The 19,277-nt window shown below is 40.6% G+C and overlaps 1 protein-coding gene across 1 annotated transcript in view; it reads right to left on the bottom strand.

The window, feature by feature from the left end:
* Nucleotides 1-229: 229 nt before the first annotated feature.
* The window catches only part of LOC139758071 (putative glutathione-specific gamma-glutamylcyclotransferase 2), a 56,410-nt gene continuing 37,362 nt past the window's right edge, over nucleotides 230-19,277 (bottom strand). The window contains exons 3-4 of the mRNA XM_071679147.1: nucleotides 8,784-9,024; nucleotides 230-7,799 (exon numbers count right to left, since the gene is read on the bottom strand). Coding sequence (XP_071535248.1) covers nucleotides 7,504-7,799; nucleotides 8,784-9,024 — 537 coding nt within the window. The 3' untranslated portion in view covers nucleotides 230-7,503. The remainder of the gene's footprint in view (nucleotides 7,800-8,783; nucleotides 9,025-19,277) is intronic.

Here is a 19,277-nt window from a genome sequence, read left to right as displayed (position 1 = left end):
GAGGGGAGGATTTCCAGCCACCCGATCCCTCCCTTTTCAGTCGCCTTCTACGACACGCAGGGAATACGTGGGAAGTATTCTTTCTCCCCTATCCCCAGGGATATATATATATATATATATATATATATATATATATATATATATATATATATATATATATATATATATATATATATACATAGTAGTAGTAGTTAATGCATATATATGAGGATGAAATGAAACAAAGATAGAGGATACCGATCAATTTATTTAGTCATTTATTTAAAAGGGGTGAAATATCTCCTTTCAAGTCTGGCCAATAGCTGTTTTATAGTGATCAATATGAAATAATAAAAGACATTCACTAACTATACTGAATTGTCTATAAATAATCAGTAGAGTGAATTAATACACAGTAAAAGTTAATTACACACTACATTGTAATATGAATTGGCTCAGTTAAATTTTCACCAGCATTTCTTTGATGGAAGTCTAATACAATCAGCAGTTTTGGCTAAAATTCCTTTCTATGGTTATTTTGTTGTCATGAGTTTTGCCACAGAGTTTAACATTAGATACAGATATCAATGATAAACACTATGAACATGAGATATATTCAAGAAGCATGAATTAGTGAATTGCCTAAAATAACATACAGATGAATTGATATTGATGACTTTCACTAAATGCATAGTTCAAAATATAAAAAGAATAACATAGACTTAATGCATAGTGAGATTACAGTCATTTTACCTTCACTGGCTACATATTTGGACTGTTTACCATTTAGACTCTTTGGACAAAGAACATGAGTCTCCTTTTGGCATTTGATTTTTCACCATTCAAAGAAATGAAAAAGTAACAAAGGATTTTACAGAAAGAGTGCAGTGATTTGCCCTCACTGAACCTTAGCTTATAACCCGTACCTATACAAACTTGAACCTTCAATTACATTTACCTCCGCTGTTTCTTGTAATTCAGATGCATCTTACAAATCAGAAACCACATGACCACAGCTTGAAGTTTCAATTCTTGCTAAGTTCAAAGTTTGCTGGAGCCAATATAAGAATAAAGTGAACTTAAACAAACCTTTAATTGAAAATCACTGTATATGATGAAATTTATCACTTATGTTGAAATACCTACATAAATGATACTGCTCCTCAACTTGCTTTTCATGGTGATGATGATGCTTGTGCAAAAACATGCTTAAGATATCGTATTAACAATTCATTTGTATGATTTCAGCAAGGTGCTGGTGTTGTATTCCTAGTAACTTCTATATTCCTAAAAGAGCAATATTCTCTTACCCACTGGAAACCTATAGACCTGAAGAATTTCTTCCACACTCAGTTAATGAGAATACAATAGTGTTCTCCAGTTTGCCTGTACTGAGAGTGATATCCAGCCTTAAGTTAGTCATCAACCGTTTAAGGAGCTGCTTCATATGCTAGGTTTGCCAGTATGATACATTTAGATATGGAAATGTGGAAGTGCACACCTCAGGTGCCTGAATACGCACAAGAACAAGAAAATGTAGTGCTTCAGCAATAATGAATGAGCTCATCTACTGTGTCTCAAATTAACTAAGCCTACAATACTGTTGCTTCTTATCACATGAGTACACCAGAATACAGGTCTCTACAACCCTTGGACAGGTTATAATTACCTACCAGAAGACAGATATCAATACAACAAGAAAAGTGCTGATAGTAAACACTTATGATGGGCGGATCCAAAAAATGGGTGTCCTTAGGTGAAGAATCCCATTTCCTTCATTCTAGACCTTCCTCACTTCAAGAAAATTTATCATTCATCCTAAAAACTTACAACAGGCAGCATATATGTATATATTTATATATAGTGATCTATAAACAATTTTCTTCCAAAACATAATGGACATGGAAGGTACATTTTATGAAGTTTACTTTCTTGAACAGCCTTTGGACATCCAACTCAATTTTCTCTTGGCAGCATCCTAAACATACATAAAAGCTTACACAATATATATTTGGAAACTTCCAAGCTTTATGTGCAAACACCAAAAGAAATAATTACCAGAAAGGCTTCTAAGATCCTATCAGCAAATTCCTAAAGTACTACTCTACTCGACAAATCCCACTAAAAAATTTCTTGAAATCTTCATGAATAGTTCATCTACACATTCTCAACAAACTCATAAAAGGCTTTATGGAAAAAAACCTGCCTAACAGAAACATGGAAGCCTTTGTGGAAGACTCCTTGAACTCTGTCATTCAAAGTCTTCGAAACCTCAGTGAAAAAATGTCCTTAAAACCTGATCAATAGACTAGCAAGCCTTTCATTGACTCTTGAAAACCTATATAAAAAACTCTTGAAAGCCAACTTGACACACTCTTGTAGACCACATTCTTACTGATGAAGTACAGCATAATGCAAAGAGTATTTTTTACCTTACCTGTATTCCATTTGCCATTCTAGAAACTTTCTCAACAATTAAAGCGTACCTTCTGGTCTCAATTCTGCTAAAACATATATATCCAAACTCGTATTCAGAACTTATGAACTACAGTCATTCTATACCACCATTTTCTTTACCCCCAAAACTCAGAAATTAAAGTGCATTTTTGTTATTTTTTATGCTATATTTTCAGAGCCTAACCAAATAATTAAAGATAACCACTTCCTGTTATTGTAGAGTTAATTACAGAAGAGCTATTAACTTCCATATAAGAATGTTTTGAATATCTCATGCATTTTCATACATAATACATGGCAGTTACCTTGATCCGCCCCTATAAAATTGCCAATCAAGGCTTCATACATTTCTACAGAGATTGTTAACAGCTGTTAAACCAGCTGGAAAGTCTATGCTCTTGTTAAACCAAGAGGATTATATAACATAACCCAGAGGAACATGTGATATCATTCACAATTCCCTCATCTGAGGATTGTCAAGTTATAAGAGATGAGGATAGCCTATGAATGGAAGCAGAACACTGATTCATGGCCAAGCAATCTCTTCAGAACATATATGATGAGGAGGTATCATATCTACTCTCATGCTCTAGACCTCTGTTAAGGGTAAAGTTAAGAATGAGTAATCCCTAAAGGGTAATACTGAAAATATTATCCCTTTCTTTTTCCTTCTTATCTCCTAAGTGTCTTGACACAGATGGAATCTTAACATTATATTTTCTGGAAATCTTGTACCCATGAAAATTCAATTTTCACTTTGTACAACTTCATATCATCCTGTCTGACTAAGGCAGCAACAACTTCAGAAGGAACACTTAAATAAATGAAAGTTATGTTTTATGAAAACCTATATATCTAGTCCCTTGATTCATGGAAGACAGCCATACAAAAATTTCAAGTTAAAGAAATTCGAAATTAAGGAATAATGTGATACAGACACAAAACTTCGAAAGACATGGAAAAGTTAAGGGAAAAACTAACTTCTGTTGCTGAGCAAGATTTCTTGCACTACCTTGCTAACATGGGAGACAGGAACTAAGTACAATGAATACGAAAAAAAAAGAAATATATATATATATATATATATATATATATATATATATATATATATATATAGATATATATTTTTTTTCTTTTTTTTCATACTATTCGCCATTTCCCGAGTTAGTGAGGTAGCGTATATATATATATATATATATATATATATATATATATATATATATATATATATATATATATATATATAATCAAAACATCCAAACTTTAAGCACCCTTCACTCTTGGTGAGTTAGGCCATATATGAAGACAGTGTCTCACCCTAGTCCTGATTAGTAAGTGACACTGGCAGTAGCACTGTAAATAGCATCAGTGGCAACCATGTAATTAAGACTGCTTTTGCTAAGAGTACTGTACTACAGAGGAGTACAGCGGTGTCCTATCCCAACATCACCCACCATGTGACTTCCATTCAAGAACATCTTGTTATACTGCCATTCACAAACCCAAAAAAAAAAATTTTCTTAAGTACAACTTTTATGTTTCCAATTATATGACGCCTTAGGTCTTAAAAATTTTCCACTGGAATGCTTCCTTTATTGCATATCGGAATCTAATGGGAAAGGTACGTATCAATTTATGGAAAACTAATTTTAAGATAAATTATGAACGAAACCTTCCATAAATTGAGGACTAGTTGTATCTTGTGCATGCAGAATTGCAAATTTCCACTTAGCTACCTGGACTAAAAAAGTTCCAAAGTCCTTCTTTTTCTAAAAATGTAACAGAATTACCCAGATACTTATATGACCATGAAATAAAAGGGAGTCTGCAAATAAGCATAAAAATTCATGAATTCAAAGTGATTAAATAAGTGATTTCCCCAATATGAAGGAACAAAATAATAAAGCATTCTCTATACAATTCTTTGCAGTAATCACAAGTGCATGGGGACAATAATTATACATTCTTCTGAAAAGTATAGTTCTAAATATCACAGGCTTCTGCATTGGCTGAATAGCAAATGTAAGACTATACTCAAAGTTTAAAGGTATGAAACAAACAAGTTAAACCAAGATAAGTTTGCATTCTAGAGATGCTTAATATGATAACTAATGTGGGATTTTTTAAAAGAAAGATGAACCTCGAAAATTACTCATAATTGATACTTCATAATGAATTCATGCAATAACATCATTTACATTTCATACATTGAAGGCAAAAATTCACCTTTTGCAAAGCTATATCATCATTGGTTGATGGAAAAAAGTATGGCCTTGTCAGAAAACTTTTCGCTTTAAAGTAGCCCATCCTATCCCTGCCAGTGGGAGTAGTGGAGCCTTGAGGGTTGTAGGAGTCCCTGATGTTTTAAAAGATGTTCCTGTGTGTATACAAAAATACTACGACTACTACTACTACTAATAATAATAATACATATACAACTCAGTACAATATGCCCTAACAAGGTCTCCAATACAGGTTTAATATCATAATACATTCAGTTTCATAGCTGCACAATATGCATATACACATTTATGGCACGCTGAGTTGGTTTGGACTGTACTTGTATTCTCAGGATGTAATTTTTTCCCAGCCAATATATCAACTGATATTTCAAGTGTGAGTGACTATTTGAGAAAATAAACAAAAGGTAATTCTGGCAGACTGACTGTAACTGATGATATCACATAATCCTCTGAGAGCTAACTGCTAAGAAAAAAATTTAGTTTTAGAAAAGATGAACATAAAGAAAACATATCAACTAATAGTTGCATGCAGAAAAACTGTGATCTAGATGAGGTCATAGTCCACATCTGGGAATGACTGTGAACAATGCCCATTCTTTACTGATTCCTTTTAGATTAATAATCATGAATAACTAAAATATACATTAATATCTTAACAATGCTCTTCATGTCATCAATACAATAGAGTGAAATCTATCATGCAGGGAATTCACAAAAATGTGTTACAAGACTCCACCTGCACAAGATTACACTGCCAAATGAAAAGTCACCTCCAAAGGAATTTATAATCTCTCTGCTTCCGAGTAGTGCAGCCTAGGACCTACAGGAGCTCCTGGGAAGAGGACCTGGGTAATATAAGGACCCTTTATTTTTTGAAAAGTAGTCCCGATGCAGTTCTAGACAGATAACTGAATAAATTCACAGAAAAACTGTGATGACTGATATACTGACTTCAAAGTTGTCGACAATTTGTAAGTTTGTGGAATAACCATACTAAATTACATTTGCTGATTCTGCAGAAATTGTAAACTATATATTCAAATATAAAAAGTTAATCTTCTAATAATGCCAAAAGGACTGTGGAGATTTTTTCCCTAACAGATAACAGTACTACTGTAGGTGATTGCAAGTTTTATCTTGTTATGTTTAAATAAAGCGATATCTTTCTGTTTCATATTACAGTCTTTATGCTCAAGTTTTGACTTATCATAATCTTACTCTCTGTTACTCACATCTCCATGAATCAATTACAAATCATACATTATCTAAAAAAACTCTGAAACCCAATAGCTTATTCTCTGCTATTTATATCATATCAAAGTATTAGGTCATGGTTTGTCATGATACAAGAGAATGGCTCTTTTCATTTCAAAATACTGTACAACAGAAAAGCTCATGTGATGTCATACCACAACATATGAGCTTGTGCCATGTCATACACAATAAAAGGGGTCAACTTGCACCATGATACAATGGAGCAGCTGATGTCATGTCGCAATGCTATTTGTCATGTCACATCATAAGACAATAAAACTGCTTGTCATTTCCTAAACAATATAGTTACTCCTGTGAAATCTTAAAAGTATAGCTCAACCATATCATAGAGGTCAGAAGAGGTTGTTACATCATGCACAGTAAATTAATATGGCATCATAAGCAAAACGACAAATGGCTTCATCCAGTGCTATAAAATACTACCACTTGCATCATAAAACAAAGAAACTGATGTCATGTCAAAAATAAATACAAGAGCTCTTGTCACATACGAAATAAAATACAAAAGTTTACGTCAACTAAAAATCCAACAAGGACATTTCATAAAAAATAGGATAAACTCGCTCATGTTACTTCATACAAAAATAACTACTCTTGAGGAAAATATGATAGCTCATATCACAGCATAAACTATTAAGATATATGTAATGTCATGAAAAATAATTGTATTCCATGTCTAGTCATAAGCAATGAAGAATGATGGTGCTGTATGGCAACACATCATAATTCAATAGGGTGGGGGGTTTACTCCTTCCAATGTGCCTGTGGACAACTAAAATGACCGTTTCCCTCTGATGTGTGCTTATGACACAACAACGCTTGATAAGTTTGTATCATGGCATGAGTTTTGCTCTGTCTATTCCTTCACACCAATGGTGAAAGAATATACAGAAAAAAAATACTACCTAACGTGACTGTAGAACAGCACTTAATTTCTGTTCTGTCATAAGATCACAACATTCCAACCAGGAAAAGAGGACATTTGATTTCCCATAAACCTGCTTACTCTGCAACTCTGTTTTTAGCATGTAGGATTTGTTGATCTTAAAAGACCATGGTGTGTTTTATGTCAATACCGATAAGATTTTCGCAAACCTGCTTTATGTTTAGTTGTGTCAGTCTCTTTCAAAGGCATATTGCGCATAAGCGGTAAAGCTTTTCTCCTGAGTTTCTGACATGGATATCCTATTTGCTTGCAATACAAATAGCAGTCTATCTTTATCAACTATTGCATTAACTGTCTGGCACTAAAAGTTCACTGTGATAATCCAACTCTATATAATAAATCTTGTGTCTTGATATTCACGGAATATTTATCCAGGATATTAAGTATTAACGTGTAGATGATGTCTTCATGACAGTGGAAAGAGCATCACGTCTTAACTGAATCTTCCTGCAAGAAAGTCTTATCATCAACACCTTGCAACGGTCGTTTATTTCGGAATGGTAGATCATGGTGTCCTTGTCCTCCATTTAGTTGCAGCCCATGGCCTGAGTAGTTCAGTCTTCCATGGCGGTAGGTCACACAACCTACGCCATACAGCTAATTCTAGACATTAAGACAGCGGAGTTTCTTGGGAGGTAGAGAAGCAGAGAACTGGAAGGTGTCCCGTCGTTCTTCTGGTGCCTGTGGCTCTTGCTGCATTGCGTTTGCCGCCGCTGCTGCTACTGGTTGAGGCTGTGGCTCCCGTGGGCCATCTCCCATGAGGGTCTTGAGGCAAAGGTTGTTCTCTTTGATCCGTAGCCTCACGAGGGCCTCAAGGGTCGCCAGGTGATCGTCGTAACCCTCAGGGATGTTCTCTCGCATAAACTCCGCCAAACGTAAGAGATATTCCACATTGTGACCTGCCACACACAAACCACAGGTTATGTTAACATATCTCATACCTTGAACATTTTGAAAGAAAAATCAATAATGATATTTTCAGATTAGATTGCTTTACTTAAAAATTGAAAAGCATAAAAGTTCAATTAACTAAGTTTTATTCAAAAAATAATTCAAGGGGATAAATATGGTCAACAGAAGTGCAAGAAAAACGAATAAAGAAATCAATATTCACCAGGACTTGTGATCCAGCAAGGTCAATATTTGATTTTTTCTGCCAATTTTGCTACCATTAATATCATACTGTAACTTGTCATCCTTCAACTGTACATACTGTTTTCAGAGATTATATATTCAAATATACAGTTATCTTACCAAGATAATGTACCAATAACAACCCCTACATACCAAAAACCATTATCAGCAATCCCAACACATATTAAGTACGATTTCCAGGTATGCACACCCCATACACACACCAGGTACCACTACCAGAAACAAACCACACTAGGTGCCAGTACAAGTATCTCCCCAAATATCAGGTACTGACACAACACACACATTAGGTACCAACACAACAACACACACACTAGGTACCAAGACAACAACACTCACACACTAGGTACCAAGACAACAACACTCACACTCTAGGTACCGACACAACAACACTCACACACTAGGTACCAACGTAGTACTACAAACACCTACAAGCGAGGTCTACTTGTTACTGAGAAACACAGACGTGAGACAACCAGCCCCGCTGCCAGGACCGGCAAGGTTAGAGTTTTTGTCCAAGTCTGATGAATTTAAGCTTATTCTATTACACCAGTTTTACCGAAGTACCTACTACCTTTGAGCACGTTACTAATGTAAGTATACAGTGAATATCACTGTAATTTACTAATATGTAAGTGTTTCAAAAACTTTTCTTTTTCTAAGTTTGACTTTGACGTCATATTCAACATCCGAGATGATGAATCACGTCAGGTATCGGCTAGGCTCACCTGAGGGTCCAGAGCACTGGGTTATCTGGGTAGCTATCTCATGGAGCGGTGCCTGGCCCGCCCACTCCCTGGAGGCGGGCGTGGCGATGTACAGCAGCACGGGGAAGGGTTTGAGGACCCCGTCCCGAGGGAAGAAGGTGACGACGGCGGTGGTGTAGCCTCCCAGCGCCACCTCGCGAGCCTCCAGGTATCGGAGGGCGGCTTCCCCCGTCAGTTCATAGGCCACGCCCCACGTGGCTCCCTGCAGAAGGAGAGAGAGTAGAATTGGAGTTAGTAGAGAGGAAAGCAAGAAAAGTAGGTCACGATATTCTTTCCGAGTCACTTAAAGACAAGAGTCAACAGATGTCAGTCCATCTGTTTAAACACCGTTTAAAGATTACTGGACGTCCATCCGCGTCCTCACACACCTTTTACGGATCACTGGCTCTCACTCTATCTGTTGACACACCTTTCATGGGTTACAGGATGTTCACTCACCTGTTCAAGACTCACCCCCACCTCCCTACGTAGTTCTTCAACACCTTCACGAGCTTCCTGCCTGACAAGGCTTCCCAGCTGACCACACCATCACTTAGGGTTCCTCCCACTCCCTCCCTCCCTCACTTCCTACCTCACACTCTCCATCTCCGAGTCTCACCCTTTTCCTCCTTCCCTCCCTCAAACCCTCCATCCCTTGGGATCAGTTTTCTGCACCTGAGGGTTTCCCCCTACCCCTTGAGGTTTCCCCTACCCTTTGAGGTTACCCCTACCCACTGAGGGTTTCCCCTACCCACTTTAATTTCCCCCCACCCCCACCTCTTGGAAGTTTCCCCTACCCTTTCCATATGCATGAAACGACACCTTTGTCATGATTCTCAGACAGCTTCTTGTTAAGAACCCTGACACACGTTTTTCAAGGTGTTTAAACCCATGAACATGAAGTTACGACCCTTGAGCACGACCTCACGACTCCTGAACACGACAGTATGACAAATATGCACATAAATCTCCCCTTACATTATCATACCAGTCTCATGAACTGCTCCGAACAAAAATCTGGTGAGAACAGCCTAAGAGAGTGATGTGGTATTCTAAAATCACCCTGTTTTCCAGCACTACGACTCATGCGATTATTCCTGCTCACAAACACAAGGAACTGTGTAATGTCATAAGTCAAAAGTACAGTGACACACACACACAGTGATGATAACCACTTTGAAAAAACACCCACTGTCTTCATCAAGTCTAGCTGCCACAGGTTTGCTCAGTACTCCCTGTCATTCGACCCTGCTATATAGAGAGACTTTATCTTCTATCTTTCAAATATTTACCTTCTAAATTTCCATATTTACTCTCGTAATCCTTTGGCACAATATTCCTTCGCAATAAAATCCTTACCAAAGCATCTCAAACTCTCTTATTCAACTACACGGAAGAAAATGAGTGACTGTGCTAGATACAAACGTTACAGTTACATTTATGAACACAAATGACATCATCCAGACGTATGGGAGATGGCTATCATTATGGATAATAACATAACGACCTTCCCTACGTAGCGCCAATGATGATGGTTCAGTCGTTAACGACCTAACGAGTGTGCAGACAGGCGGACTACATCAAAGGGACGGTAAAGAGAGAGTGTGAGATATCTAAAGATTGTGAATGGTGACTATATCTATATATTCGATGGGTTGCATCAGGGAGTTGTCATCTGTACGTGAGAGCTCGCACGGACTGGTGGCTATCTGCACGTGAAGGAGGGCTTGTACGTGTACGTGATTATTAGTAGAGAGGAGCAGACGTCTAGATCCTGGCACAAGCTCCTCTCGGGAGAGAATTGTTTTAGTCGTTTTTTTGTACGTAAAAATAGCTCGCGCGTCTTGGTGGCTATTCGTCCGCGTGAGCTCGTGTGTAGCCAAGGCTGTCCTTACGATGATTGGTTGCTCGTGTGTAGCCAAGGCTGTCCATACGATGATTGGTTGGTGGCACACTCGCTCTCACCGTTGCAAAGCCATCGAATACAAAAAAAAAAAAAAAAAATAAATAAATAACCCTCATAATCAAAAAATCTGAGCTGCCATTCCTTGTACAGAACTGGTAACGCTTGTATACCTCTGCCTACACGGAGGATCGATAATCTTCAACGACACTTACCTTTACTAACAAGGCTGTTGGTTTGTCTCAGCCACTTGTAGCGGCGTGTGAAGAACATCAAGAGAGAGAGACACACACATTGGGACGACAAGACTCTGGTTCTAGATACATTTCCGATACTCCCTCTCAGTATAAATAAGTGCGCTAACCGACCATGAACATAGCACGCTAGCAGAACACAGGTTGAAACCGCCGATACCACACACACACACACACACACACACACCTCGAAGTCAAGCCTCAGAAGGGCGTGGTGTGAACAATGGTCGAACAGTTGTCCTGTCACACGGACGAACGCGTACAACACTGCTACTTCGAAAACTTAACGTTCTACAAGCGAGGCGACCATCATACATCTTACGTCTTTTCGACACGACATTAGCGTATCTCAGAGGCAGGAGGCACAAGGTCACGACATCATCACAGGGACGATGGTGATGGCGTGATGTAACGACACACTAAAATACCGGCTCGTCTGATGACCAACTGCGGGTCAGTGTGAGGGGTGGGCTCTGCCACCTAACTACCGGCTGGGTAGTGAACCGTAGCGCTACCCCGGCTACACACGTTAACTAGTTGCCTCGCGAACACGACGGCACGACCACTGAAAAACGACGATACGAACATTCAGCAAGATGGTACGACCCTTAAGCACGACGGTACGACCAACGAGCACGACGACAGTGCGATTCTTGAGAACGACGATGGTGTAACCCTAGGGTATGACAAGACGACCCTTTAGCATGATGGGTAATCAACATGACCCTTATAACCAAGGGTCGTACCGTCGTGCTCAAGGGTCGTACCGCCGTCGTGCTCAAGGGTCGGTACCGTCGTCGTGCTCAAGGGTTGTACCGTCCTTCTCAAGGTGTTTCAGCGGCAAAATAACCGAGCCAGACAAGGACAAGGTCAGCCACCATCGTGTGTGTGTGTGTGTGTGTGTGTGTGTGTGTGTGTGTGTGTGTGTGGGCAGGTCACACTGGTGGGTAAAAAGTGATCATGTGGGTAATAACATAGCACAGTGCTCAGCCCTGCCCATCCCGCTCCCACCACATAAGCCAACAGCGATAACATGTGCTACCAAGATTCCCATCCGAACTTTAATACATATTCTCCGTCTGTCTTGTAACATTACGAGACCCACAGTAAGCTTGGCGGCACCGTTAAATATAATAAAACTCTTAGAAATGTTACGTCCAGACAAGACCATAAGCCAGGTAGATACGCTGAGGTTCATGCTCACATACGTGGTCAGAGCGAAGGCTCCTTGCGAAGAGGATTCGCCTGTGTGTGTGTGTGAGTGTGTGGAAGAGTCTTGATAACGAGGAAACACCTGGCCAACTACACCTTACCTGCTCCCAGGCCTGAACCTGATCACAACCATCATCATTCTATTCATAAACATTTGTATGTAAGCTTAAACATGACACAGCCCGTTTTCTATATCTCAATCCAACAACTTTTCCAAAGAAAACGCGGGGATCGAAAGACAGTAATAAAAAACTGGAATCATAAGAAATCCGAGACTAACCAGAAAGGTAAAATATTATAATCACAAAACAATAGAGAATTCCCTGAGTGACCAAGTTGTTAAGAGTGAAGGGAAGGGAAATATATATATATATATATATATATATATATATATATATATATATATATATATATATATATATATATATATATATATATATATATATATATATATATATATATATATATATATATATATATATATATATATATATATATATATATATTGAAGTTACAGACACATTTTTGTCTGAGCAAATGATAGAAGGTCTCGGGTGTACCCTGGAAGTGTGAAGATCTGGTTCAATCATCATTGGTCGACCTGTGGAACACGGTTGCGCGGGGAGGCAGAGGGTGAGGGATGAGACGGGAAGGAGGAGGAGGAGGAGAAGGAGAAGGAGGTAGGGAGGAGGGGAGGGCAGGCAGCCAGCCAGGCAGGCTTGGTGGGGAGGAGGGAGGAGGAGGAGGAGGAGGAGGAGGAGGAGGAGGAGGAGGAGGAGGAGGGAGGGGAAGAGTGTTTAAAGGAAAAAAAAAAAAAGGCCAGGACACGAATAACGGATGACCGCAAAAACACGTACGACCACAGAAACACAGACCACTAAAAAGAAAAAAAAAAGAAAAAGAAGAGCGGACGGGCAAACTTCCGAGAATTTTACACTTCCATTACGTGACTGAGAAAATTGCAGGAGAGAGAGAGAGAGAGAGAGAGAGAGAGAGAGAGAGAGAGAGAGAGAGAGAGAGAGAGAGAGAGAGAGAGAGAGAGAGAGAGAGCAGAGGAGGGAGATGAAACACTAAGAAAAAAGAAAGACAATTATGAAACTACGAAGAAAATGTAAAAACATTAATCTGTTATATAATGATCAACACACTCGCACCAACTGAAGGCGAAGCTACCTCGAGTCAGTGAAGACAAACTGGGAATAACGAAGAAACGAACAGGACAATAATTCAACACGTAAATATATCATAGAACGAATAGAAACACAAAGAGACCAAGACATGAATTAGTTACTTGTGCAAACAGAGAGAGAGAGGGTTGGGTATGGGTGGAGTGGAGGTAGGGTAGGGGTGATCCACCATAACATGAACAAGACTGCATACCAATGAACACGACCACGAACAAGAGAGAACAATACTTGGTAATTTCTTAGCCTCTTCAGTCAGACTGTAAAGTACAAATTGGTGACATAAAACCTTTCACCTGTATCACCGGAGCTGAACGTGCCTCGCATACTAATCAAATAAACAAAAATCATACAACCAGAGAGAGTTTTAAAACTTAAGTAGTTTTAAGATGCTCCAGGTGAAGCGTGTCATATGACAGCGGACGCTGGTCGGTTTGATTCGTCTCAGAACGAGGAGGCCCAGGAGGACCCGACCGAACTAGTAAGGAAATAACAGTTGTTGGGAGGCGTAGAGGTACAAAGTGTGGATGCAGCCAGGAGTTAGGGTGTTTTTTCGAAGCCTCGGGGATAGTACAGGACAGGCCAGTGATGAAATAATGAAAGATTCTCCCATCACGCTTATAGAACCTACCCTAAGTAACCAAGGGAGAACATAACAACCCTTACAACACACCACAGAAAGGTCGAAAATCCAGTTGGTAACTGCATCCGGCTAAGGTCCCTAAGAGCGCCCGAGGGTGGCGGTCGGTCTACCACCTGTTCGATTTTCCCATAGTCTCTGGGGTTGTCGGGATGAGGCGGGGACAGTAATGAGGTAAGCAGGGGTGAGTGCGGGAGACATGAGGTGCGGGAATATGAAGCCAGGGTCACTAATACAAGTAATGTTAATTACAGGAGTAGTACCGGGATGGAGATGAGGCACATAAATCATGACATCAGAAAGTGTTCGTGCAAGTATAAAAAAAAAAAAAAATGGGATAAACCAAGACGATTTTGGAAAAAAACGAAACATCTCAGATAAGACAATGCAACAGCACCCATGATAACTAGAATAAAACCTACAACAGCATTCAAACACAATACTCACGAAAACAAAGACACAGTTACAAAAAATATATATATATATAAAGAGATGCAAGAGAGATGAAGAGATAAGCGGGATAAGGGAGGGAGCAATAATGAAGCGAGCGAGGGCAGAGGACGGAGAGGGGCAACAGGTGGAGGCCAATACAAAAACAAGGATGGGTTTAATTGATCGTCTGAGAATACCTTGACACTCTGAACCACTTCTGGCCGATGACACCACGACCTTTTTTTTTTCTTTTTCCAGTAACGTTGTTTTGGTGAACTCTTTGTTCACAATCTAACAGTGTTATCTATAGAGTTCCCATAATTATCTGATCATCACGATGTACATGATAACCTTCCCTGACAAAACTAGAAACTTGTCACTGAAGGGAACGGATGCCAAGATGTGTCAGGAATACTGACGTCAACAGGATCCTTAGTCTCAAAATCCTTAACTAAAATCTGTAAACTATTCAAAATAATAAGATAACTTGAGTTCCATATGGTGCACAGTGACGGACTAAGGAAGTCACAACTGTATGCCTACTGCACATGACCTGGCTGGCCACACATTTTCACTGGGCTTCAACAAAATCTTCAGCTAGCAAGGAGCGACGACTCCCAGAGCATCATCTCGCCAAACTTTCGTGCCTCAGTCCAACTCGCGTACAAGAAACGAAAGCACATCGATATATCTCTTCTATAATGTTATAACTCAAGAGCCAAATTCCGTTCCCACGAAGCCTGTGTCTAGTTCGTCTTGGGGACGCACAAAATTAAACTCAAGAAACTGCCGCCCGAGGCATTCGTGCTCGCCCAAGAAGTACACACGAAGATAGCATTGTTCTTTAAGATAAGATATTCGTAAGGAAGTCTGTATGATTCTCTCTCATTATGATACCCAACCGTAGCCTGCATACTGCCATCTTTAATGATCATTAATACCTCTGCAGTAACTCCTCCATCAAAACCCTGAGTCTCCCACGTCTCAGCTGCTGGGAGTAGGATCTCCATCATTGTCCTCCAGGATCGTCAGTCCAGCTGACACTATCCACTCCACCTTTAATGGCCACGATATCTTCATCCGGACCCTCCATTATCTCTGATCACTTTCCAGAAAAATCAATTTATCTTATTTCCTTTCTCTCATCTACCATCCCTGATATCAATAATCGTCTCTTGCACAAATATACTTAATCTAACACGACCACACCAAGGAATAATGTATACTACCAGAAGCTTTCGTCAGGAACTTTTCCTTACTTCTTAAACAAGATCAGTGGATCAGTGGAGTCCACAATATGACACCTACATCAGCCTCCAACTTTAGGGGCGCCTTTACTCACCTCCAGTCACAGGACATGCACAAACGGCCACGAGTCATTTATTTAGAGGCCTCCAGTCACTAATAAGTCATAAGTCTTTAACCACCAGTCTCTCAGAGAGTCCATCACTAATGCCACTCCACCATTACCAAACTACGTCCTCTGAAGAATTAATAATGTTTCTTGGACCATCACTTCTAACAAACCTGTTTAGAACCCTCACTCGCCTGAACTACTGTCAGATCGTGCAAATTATCTACGGTACCAACTGTGAGAAAAGGAAAAAAAAAATATGAAAGTCCGCCTTGTGAACTAACTATACTCAGAACCATTTTGATTTCACTGTATTCTGATGGAATCATCTTCCCATTGTAATACATTCTGAATCAAATTCATCTGCAGGAGCAGCAAGTGTCTTTCATGTGCATCACTAAAGCCTCCAGCCTGTTCCCCACAGGTTGGGAAGAGGGAACGAGCGCCCACTCACTTGATGACGGGCTTCTTATCTAGCTGACCTAAATCGTTTTCACCAGACGCAAGGAAAGCTCAAGTGTCTAATCAGTCTCCCGCCTCCCAACCCATCTTCACCCGTTCTTGTCCTCGTACCCTCTGGCTTCTTCAACTTCTTCCAGTGTCTTCACTTTCTTAAAAGCCAGTTCTTGATGTTCTCAATTCATCTCCTCCTAGGACATCCTGCTACACGCTTTCCTTCAGAGGTCCAGTTAAAATACTTCTTAGCATATCTCGTGTCTTCCATTCACTGTACATTCACATGACCATTTCACCTCAGCTTTTCTTGTTTTCAAATTGTTTCTAACATTTAAGTCCTCCATTATCCTGGTAATTTCTCATCTTATCCATTGTTGTAACTCCTCTGATTAATTCTCACTGTTAATATGATACCATCGTGCATTTATCTCCACCATCATCAGTCCATTACAGACAAATGATATTTCTAATTATCACTCTTGACAATAATAATCACTCTTGATAATTTGGTGATGATTCTTCGCGTCTCAACTCTTTCATGGCAAAACTCTCCTTCCAGTCCTGGATCTAACCCTATGTAATATAATACCTAAGAAAGATTCAGTATCTCCCCGTCTATAGTGATGTGTGATTTCCTTTCCACTTCTATCATCCTGTGCATTCAGGCTCCTCGTGTTGAAGTGATGCCGGGGACCATCATCATCGTCTTACACTAACCTGCCGGGATGCAGTACCCTCCCGACTCATGAGTGTTGGGATAGTCGCCGGAACCATCTCACACCCTCGGTCTCCGGCTACTGGTCTTTATTACCGATTCATCCAAGCCAGGTCAACCGAGGCTAGACTTCACACCTTACCGTACGCCGCACACCCACCTCTCTATATCATTATTTGCCTCCATACTTTTCCTCACCAATTATACTCTTATTTTCCTTTTTTTCTTATCTATGACCCTAACTCCCTCAGGACTTTGGTCTGTAACCTTAAGCCTCCCTAAAAGCCGCTCAATCCTCCTCCCCCACTATGTCTCCTCCCCACCGGCTCTCCCTTCGGTTCTCCTCCCCCTCCTCTGCAATGCTCCCCACCGCTCCTAGTATCCCTCCCCTGCCGGCTGCCGCCCTCCCTCCCTCCCAAGACTTGCGTCTGAGAGGATCATTCCTGGGCAGGTCAGGTCTGGTCTGCCCTGAGCAACCTGTCGGCTGGCCACCCTTCCCCAGGGCGCCCACCTGACACCACCACTCCCTACCTCCCTCGTTGCCCCCTCCCTACCCCGTGTGTGTGTGTGTGTGTGTGTGTGTGTGTGTGTGTGCTGACCTTCACTCACGTCAGGGATGCAACACGTCCAACAACCAGTAGTGACCTCTACATAACACCCACAATAAACAAGTCACGAACACGTGCGTAAGGTCGACACTGCTGTAGTAATCCCTTACACCTTCATCTTAAAAACCCAGTTGTACCACACTCTGCAAACTGCCAGTTAGACGAGAATGACCACAAAACTAAAGTAATCCACAGAACCTCGCCAGTTTTCTCAGAAATAACACAAGTTCTGTATAATAATTAAGTGTCCATTCAGTACACTCAGACGGTGCTTTATCATCGAATGGAAATAAGACAGAACTAAGGAACTCCTGGTGTTACTAATGGTCACACAGTGGAACTAGTGACAGAACTAAGAGAACTCCTGGTGTTACTAATGGTCACACAGTGGAACTAATGACAGAAGTAAGAGAACTCTTGGTGTTACTAATGGTCACACAGTGGAACTAGTGACAGAACTAAGAGAACACTTTCAAGGAGCAAATAACACACGAGCTCCAAGTATTTCCTTACTTCCACTGTCATGAGAGTCATGCATGCGATTAACCGGATTCCACAGCCTCCCACTCATGATACATCCGTTCCCACGAGTCATGAGAGAGCCGGCTCTCTCTCTCTCTCTCTCTCTCTCTCTCTCTCTCTCTCTCTCTCTCTCTCTCTCTCTCTCTCTCTCCACTCACTACCTACCAATCTCAATGACAAACTCTCACCGTAGGTAGAGCGAGTACCTACCTGCCTACCTACGAGTACCTGCGATGAGGTCTGACTAGGAGAGAGAGAGAGAGAGAGAGAGAGAGAGAGAGAGAGAGAGAGAGAGAGAGAGAGAGAGAGAGAGAGAGAATTTTCAAATCAGTTAAAGTAACCTAAATATGTACATGAATATTGATAAAAAAATGGGATTCAGCTTTTAAATAATAGATTTAACACGATTTAGCAAAGAAAACACAGTGCAGGAACTGAAATCATGGAGAATCTAAGACATATGGAAACCCATAGTGTTATGTTATACCTATACAATTAGTCGACAAAAAACTGCATAGGCTGAACTAGATTTAACATGTTGCTATGTTAACATGTTAATATGTTAATGTCTATGAGACGTAATGAATCTAATAGGTTAGGAAATTAACATCTCCATGATATAGATTCACCATAATAGCAAACGAACGTCTCATGGCTATTTGGTAATTGAGCACACATTGGCATATCAAGGCCTTTTAAAGGCCCCGTGGGAACATGTTAAACGTGACTCATCATCGCCCCTGGACAACTACGTGTACTCAAGGAATAGATAAATCGTCCCTGTGACCTTGAACCATTGTGTGTGGGGGGGGGGGGGGGAGGTAATGATGACATAACACCGAGAACCGGCCAGCCTCAGACAACCTCGTTAACCACGAGAACCTACCAGCCCCAGATAACCTCGTTGACCATGAGAACCACCCAGCCTCAGACAACCTCGTTAACCACGAGAACCAACCAGCCCCACCCAGACAACCTCGTTAACCACGAGAACCACCCAGCCCCAGACAACCTCGTTAACCATGAGAACCACCCAGCCTCAGACAACCTCGTTAACCACGAGAACCAACCAGCCCCAGACAACCTCGTTAACCACGAGAACCAACCAGACCCAGACAACCTCGTTAACCACGAGAACCAACCAGCCCCAGACAACCTCGTTAACCACGAGAACCAACCTGCCCCAGACAACCTCG

This window comes from Panulirus ornatus, chromosome 29, assembly GCF_036320965.1.
Source record: "Panulirus ornatus isolate Po-2019 chromosome 29, ASM3632096v1, whole genome shotgun sequence".
Taxonomy (NCBI): Eukaryota; Metazoa; Arthropoda; class Malacostraca; order Decapoda; family Palinuridae; genus Panulirus; species Panulirus ornatus.
This window is presented reverse-complemented; position numbering and strand designations above follow the sequence as displayed.